This window comes from Asterias amurensis, chromosome 11, assembly GCF_032118995.1.
Source record: "Asterias amurensis chromosome 11, ASM3211899v1".
Lineage (NCBI taxonomy): Eukaryota > Metazoa > Echinodermata > Asteroidea > Forcipulatida > Asteriidae > Asterias > Asterias amurensis.
In genome coordinates, this window is record NC_092658.1 from 18,411,261 (window position 1) to 18,418,875 (window position 7,615).

A 7,615-nucleotide genomic window follows, 5' to 3' on the forward strand; every position below is an offset into this window, starting at 1 on the left:
TTAAACGTTTGTCTACCCGAGCATGACCAGAAAGACAGCTTTCAGCAATCGTGAAGAAGCATGGAGGTAGCTCCATGGTTGAAATAAAAGATAAACCGGCAACTTTGATTGTACCAATACGCCAAACATATTTTTTAGCGGTAGGCCTTGAAAGATTATCATACGTGTTATAATATAAAAAGCATTTTCTATGGCTATGCCTACTTATAATGATAACGTAGTGTTTACAACTGGGAAAATACTTGTCGTGGACGTGATTTGCGGGTCACGAACGGGGGCGTGTTTATAAAATACGCAGGAAATGATTAGTACCAAATGCAATGGTATTTGACATGTGATTACGTGCATTCATAGGGCAAGCCGTCTGGTAGTATTTAGTGCCACATACTGGTAGCTTTCCAAGCAGTTAAGTTATCGAAGCAGGACGGCATAAGTGTGGACTGGAACACCAAAGAACATACTTGTACATAATGGCATCGGAAAGCATCAAAATGGAAAACTCGAGTTCGAGTGAGAGAAGAGGCGAGGAGGACTCTAAAAATAGATTGCATACGGCAGGTAAGTATAGTTGTTGAGAAGAATAGAATGAGCTGTTGCAAACAATGTTCCTTACCAACCAAAAGGTCCTACCGGGTATAATATAAATGCAATTTATAGCCTGACGTTTCGACCCTAGCACAGTCTTTCTCTAAGACTAAATGGCAACTTTCAATGAATTCGTAGCTCGAGGTATGTCAATCATCGCTCATAATATTAATAAACATAACATTCCTTTCTCCACTCCATGCAGAGAGAGGGCAAAGCGTAAGGACAGCGACCAAAGATCAAGGACGAGCTCATTGTGTATGTTTTTGTTAACAATCTGAACTTTTGAATTGAAAATATTAATATTTCTTTCATTGAAACGAGAAATGTCTCTATTAAACGTGTTATATTGAAATTATCTGTAGTAACTCTTTACTACAGACGAATATATCTCTATAAAGTACAGTACAGCTAAACCCGTGTTTTCTTCTATGAGGCACTTCCTGGTCCATTTTTCGCTTGTTGTTTTTCTCGAGTCAAATTCCTTTTTATATTTAGGCCTATTAATTATAATGAAATGAATTAAATTTGGTAAATTACCATCCCAAAAGTCCAGATTTTAAACTGGGGCACACGGAGAAAGGGGGGAGACACGAACTGATCCGGGTATGCTTGCAATACTTTACAATAGAGATTTTCTTTATTATACAGAAATATCATGAGAAATAAAAAAATAGCTGTAAAGATTCATGTTACTAATATATATATCAATGTACATTTGGTTTGCGGTAACACCATGTGTGTATCTACTTGCCAGGTAGAGTTGTTCTTAGAGAACTGTCTTGCTGTTCTCCCTAAGAACAACTCTACCTGGCAAGTAGATACACACATGGTGTTACCGCAAACCAAATATATATGTACATTGGTACCTCACCATGCAATGCCTCAAATCCTATAATATATATATCGCTATAACTGTATAAAAGTCTCTAATGATACTTATATTTCTACAAATAATAATGTATCTTAATTCCCTCATTCCCTCGATCCCTCGCTTTTGAGCCGTTTGTGCCCTGTCCATTGCAAAGAACATTCAAAGGATGCCTGTCACCGTGTGCATTTTGCACTCGGTTGACCTCCAAGTTGACAAAACGTGTATTCATCTTTGATTGAAACGGTGAAACCTTTTATACATCACTTTACATTGGTGTTCAGTGAACTAAACAAAACTGTATAGTAGGTCAAGATGGAGACCATGCAGCTTCATGAAAATGTTTACGTAGACCTCGAATAAAACTGGGGATAATATAACAACATTTTCATACTACCAGCAAGTCCTGACGTCTACTGATTTTAACCTTCGAGAAGAGGTGTAAAACGTTAGGCCATTCGCTATTTTTGTGAAATATGCCATGGGTACTTTATTTGGTTTGGTATAGCCTAAGCAGTTTGCAACATGAAATTTCTAATTTACTGATCATTTTTGACACTAATTTAACTATTCATTTGCTGATGGGTTTGTGATTGACCCATGTCCTGGGGGATCCATTTATGGGTCAAGCTGATTCGGAAAGTGCTAAACATTAGGGAGGTTTCACATGTGATTAGATACCCATATACGTTTAGCTATTCGTAACCTACTTACGTGTAGCAAGCAGGATATCAGTGTCTTCTGCACGTATACCGGATAGCGAGTAGCGTATGACGTCATGATGATGACGTACCCGTCGCACTAACCGTATCCGTTCGCATGCGAAAACTCCCTAATATTGGGATATCGACTTTGCTCTGTATTTTTGTACTTTTGTATAATGCGCATGTGAACATATTTATGTGACACTTGCGCATAATAACATTAGTGTAGACACAGATTCCATGGCCAAATTTCATAGACTTCATTCTTGCGAGTAAAGACAGGGGACCAGTCTAGGCCGAAGATTAAAGCATTCGCGTACGGACACCAACCTTCATCACTCTGCTGAGATGCGAATCATGCATTAATCGTGTCTTACAAATGTTTTGTGGATAGGGTGAAACTATCTTATCTAAACCATAGACCTATCAAATAAATCCTTTCTCAAATAGTTTACACTATCAACAGCTGCAGTGCTTCTAATCAATCAAGTTTTGATGTACGTTCATTTTTGGAGTACTTTAATGACAATGCCCGTTTGCTTCTTTTTTGAAAGAGCAAGGACATCAAAGCATTTTCTCCTTGGAAAAAGACACCCTATTTGGAAATTGCAAAGTTACTGGAGCATTTCAAGTGAAGTTTGCATCATTGGGGGTCTATAAAACGCTCTAATTTGCTTTTCTTTTCCCCATGCACATACAGGTAGTGACGCAGGCGGTCTTGATACATGTACCAAAGTGCTTATGGGCTTTTCGTATTTTCTCGTGATCATTTTCCCATTCGCACTACTCTATTGCATAAAGGTAACAATCAGGGAGGGTTTGTCCTTAACCTTTTCACTTACTAGGCAGTGGGAGCACAGAGCTGTCATAGAGCTGCTTAAGCAGAGCACATTGCTTAACAATTCTCTGCTAAGCAGTAATAAACAGGATACCAATCACAAATGGTACATTGTGACATTTTAGTTTGGCTGGTAACCTTATTCTGTTCAGCATAATTTTGCTGTGCTAAGCCACCTTTTTGTGCTTAAGCAGCTCTATGAAATTGTGCTAATTAACGCATCAGTTTAACTTTATGGTAATATTTTCATACAACCGGTCTTTATGACAGATACAAAAGGATTGTTTTGATCACTTGGATGTAAGCAGTCAAAGAGATGTTTTGAAATTTGAATATATTGGCGGGATTTTTAGGTGTGAAACCAGATCCACGTGATTCGAGAGAAGGTTGCTTGCTGAAGAACAATACAATTTAATAAGTAGGCCTACTACATAACCTGATTATCTATGGTGATCGCCGTGGCACCAGAAAGCTTACGGATGTAAATACAAATTCCATTTCCTTGTAGGCCTTTGCATGAGTTCTGGGGTCGATTCCACAATAGTCATAGGTTAGGATTAGTTATTGGAGTTATTAAAAACTTAAGGCAAGTCCTAAGTATAAGGCTGAGTAACACCCGTGTCATCAGGCCCACCCTAGTCTCGCCGAACCAAATTCTAAATAAAGTAGGCCCTACGTCAAGTTCAACGTCTGAAACAGTTAGGAGCGACTGGACGCGCTATAAGGCGAAAGATTAACTGTTGCAGTCGTTCGGAACGACTACGTAGCGTCTTGGTTTCAGACGTCGATCTTGTCATGAGATGGACCTAATGTGAATGTTAATATCGCCTGTTTCAAACCAAGAGTCGCTCCTAATCTATTTGGTTCGGCGTGACTCGGGCGCACCTGTTTGAAACGGGTGAAACTCTTCTTAACTCGACGTGAAATCCACCCAGGTTCTCTTGAATTCAAACTTTGGGTCTTGTTAGTGTTGGTTTATCTCACACCTTTACCTGACATAACTATCGTCCTCCAGACAGTGGCAGAGTACGAGCGAGCCATTATCTTCAGAGCCGGCCGTCTGTTACCCGGTGGACCTAAGGGACCCGGTCTGTTCTTCATCCTCCCGTGCATCGATGAGTTCAGAGTCGTCGATCTCAGGACGCTATCTTTTGATGTTCCACCTCAAGAGGTTGTTATAATCACTGCTTTCGTCTTTCTTCTTGATCAGTTAATTTTCCTTCTCTTCAAATTAATGAACAATTGCAGGTCTGTATGCTTCGTTTTTGAAAAGGAAATGCCACCAAGACAATTTCCCCTTATTAAAGGGTACTCTTCGAGGAAACCATAAATTTGTACTGGAGCATTTCAATAACACTAAGGCAATGGCCATACAGGGGCAACTTGTATTAGAGACAATCGCCTTTGGTTGCTCCGGCTAGTATCATCAGGCCTGAGTTGACTTCTGTTTGATCCCATGATGCAGTCATTTGGTGTGTGGCACCCCAATAGTTTTTTCTGGAACTTTAAATGTTTAGAAACATTAATTCTTATAGGAGACTTATCAACTCAAGTATATGAGGATACAAGAGAAGTTTGGGACCCACTGATCGTTTCTCAGGCCTGTTAATTCCTCTTTGCCCCCCCCCCCCCCCCCCCCCCAGCCATTGCCTTGTTGCCCTTGAAATGCTCCAGTAGAAACGTACACTTTCATCTATGGTGCCCTTTTTACCAAGGAGAAGTTCCTTTCAAAAACGAAACATACAGGCAACTACAAAATTTCGCTTTAAATTAACGACGGTTTACACAATGATAATGACTAGAATTTACATTCTCTCCTCCCCCACAAGATTTTGTCAAAGGATAGCGTAACAGTAACCGTGGACGCCGTGGTGTACATCAGGGTAGCCGATCCCACCATGGCGGTGCTGAACGTGGAGAACTACAAGCGCTCAACAGAACTTCTAGCCGCCACCACGCTGCGTAACGTCCTGGGCACCAAGACCCTGGCCGAGGTGCTGAGCCAAAGAGATGAGATCAGCGGCAGCCTTCAGACCCTCTTGGATGATGCCACTGACCCGTGGGGAATCAAAGTGGAACGGGTGGAAATGTAAGTCCAAGTTCCGAGCGAACCGTTTTGACCCTCGGAATAAACAATGCGGAACACAACTCTGCCATTTTTACTCTTATTAATTTGTCTGTGAAGGTGGTCATGCTCTATGACAACATGACAGACTCACCAGCCAATTTCTTAAATTTCTTCGGTGTAATCTTTGTGATCTTGTCTACAAACTGTGGATCTCAATTGCCATAATAATCGTGTATAGCTCTTGACTGATTGGGAATTGTCATTTAGTGTTGTCATGTTTGTTTTTTATACAGTAAGGACGTCAGTTTGCCGAGGCAAATGCAGCGAGCCATGGCTGCTGAGGCCGAAGCCTCAAGAGAAGCCAGAGCCAAGGTATTTCATTTCTACATTTATTATTTCCCCCTGTCTTATAACTGACAGATTTAAAGACACCTACCCATAGTTGTTAGATAAAAAGTGTTCCCAGAACAAACAAAAGTGTTTTGGGTGAACTTTAAGTTTATGGGTCTTCTATGCTTTCAGGTGATTGCTGCTGAGGGAGAGCAGAATGCCTCCCGGGCCCTTAAGGAGGCAGCTGACATCATCGCTGAGTCTCCCAACGCCCTCCAGCTCCGCTACCTTCAGACTCTTAACTCCATCTCGGCTGAGAAGAACTCCACCATCATCTTCCCTCTGCCCATCGACATCCTGGCCGGCTTCACGAAGAAATAGTGCGGGTATAGTGTGGCCAGCGAGTAGGAAGAAGGCATAATTACCACCCTTGGAGATATTACGTCGGGGCATGCTTCTGGTCCTTGTGACACCAAACATTATTTCTGACATAAAATTCACGCATTATTTGTGACGTGAAACTCGCTCATATCGGTATATTACCGGGTTTATAAGGAAACAACTTCGTATGTCAGCCGCCCGAAGTCTAACCAATCCAGTTGTTCCTTTACGGTCTGTACGAATGTCATCGCATTTTTTTTGTTCTGTCAGCTTGCCAAGCGACACTCCCCATGTACTGTGATTGTTATGATGTATTATGAGTGAATGGTTTTTTTTAAGTGTGTATACAATCCAATAACCTAAATTCGGTCTTAAGAGTTATAAGTTGTATTTGTTTAGTTTCAAGACACAAGAGACAAGGGTATCTAAACATGATTGTACAATAGGCTGTTTTTATAATAGGCCTATCAGTGATTTGTTTTGTAGCATTTATTTTCTTTGTACTGTAAAATTGTTTAAATTGAATGTACCTTCTATGTTTGTCGTACTCGGACATTGTAATTAAAAACAAAAACACACTCTAAAAAGGCCCGAGGTCAGAAGAAATGACCGGGATCCAAGACCCACTCAATGACCCGTTTGTGGAGGTAAAAGTGACCCCAGGTAACCCAGGATATGGATCTTAACCACTTGGATCCAGGTCGCAATCTGGTTCTGTACATAACAGTTGCCACAGTCGTAGAAAAATTTTCAGTGGGGTATTTATTTTCTTCTCAATCGATTCAAAAAGGGAATCCATTGTAAAAGACATCAATACATTTTTAGGAAGAGATTTTGATGTACATACATACGAAAATGCAGCCAAATGCACTGACGTCAATTCTAACGAACGATTTGAGAAGGTTCCGCGGGTCAGACCCGTATTCTGGGCTCGTGCTGGGTCAAGCTGATTAAAGACACTGCATGGAAACGTGTAATAACGGCAATTGTAACTCAGATTCTGCGATGATTACTTTCGGGTAAGTTTGACACAGTTTCCGGGTCATACCGACCCGGGTATGTGTCCTCCGTGACCCGAATCCTGATTAATTCTGACCCCGTGAGTTTTTAGAGTGTATTTCTTTTTTGACGTTTTAAAGTTTGTATTCTAATTTTGTATAATTTTGTATTGTTACAGAAGTAATAATAAAATTGTAAGCCATTTGGTACATACATTACGTGAACTTGGCGTGCATTATTGAGTTAAAGTCTGGAGGACATAATACGCTATGAATTGAAACGATTTTGGTTAGTGAGATGAGGACTCGCGTGGCTTTGTTTCTTCAAGCAATTGTCGACGGAACCAACAGTTCTATTTACTCTAATTGTTGTTGTGTCTTGATTTAGATCATTACAACGTGTTACCTTTCAAAAAGCTTGTCACAATATTGTGCCTTTCAACGCAAGGGTTATTTCAAAGCAAATATCTTTAATTAGCCTTGTTATATGAGTTTCCTTCAATGACATCGCGACCTTTAAAATGAGATGAATCCCACATTCACTCCCGCAGTCCAAGAGATCATACTTATTTAGAAATTTAATGGCACTGAACACTATATTGGTAATTACTCAAAATAACTATTAGCATCAAAACTCAGTTTCCTTCAATGACATCGCGACCTTTAAAATGAGATGAGTCCCACATTCACTCCCGCAGTCCAATAGATCACACTTATTTATAAATTTAATGGCACTGAACACTATATTGGTAATTACTCAAAATAATTATTAGCATCAAAACTCAATTGGTACAACGAGCCATGGAAAGCTGTCGATAGTTTATAAAACATTGTGAGGAA

General features: G+C 40.3%; 1 protein-coding gene across 1 annotated transcript; it reads left to right on the forward strand.

Moving 5' to 3' along the window:
* The first annotated feature begins 338 nt into the window (after nucleotides 1-338).
* Nucleotides 339-6,987, forward strand: LOC139944250 (band 7 protein AGAP004871-like). The gene is made up of 6 exons (XM_071941227.1): nucleotides 339-558; nucleotides 2,861-2,961; nucleotides 4,014-4,169; nucleotides 4,828-5,087; nucleotides 5,360-5,438; nucleotides 5,589-6,987. Exons 1-6 carry the CDS (start codon nucleotides 471-473, stop codon nucleotides 5,775-5,777), a joined length of 873 nt encoding a protein of 290 aa, XP_071797328.1. The 5' UTR covers nucleotides 339-470; the 3' UTR covers nucleotides 5,778-6,987.
* The last annotated feature ends 628 nt before the right edge of the window (nucleotides 6,988-7,615 follow it).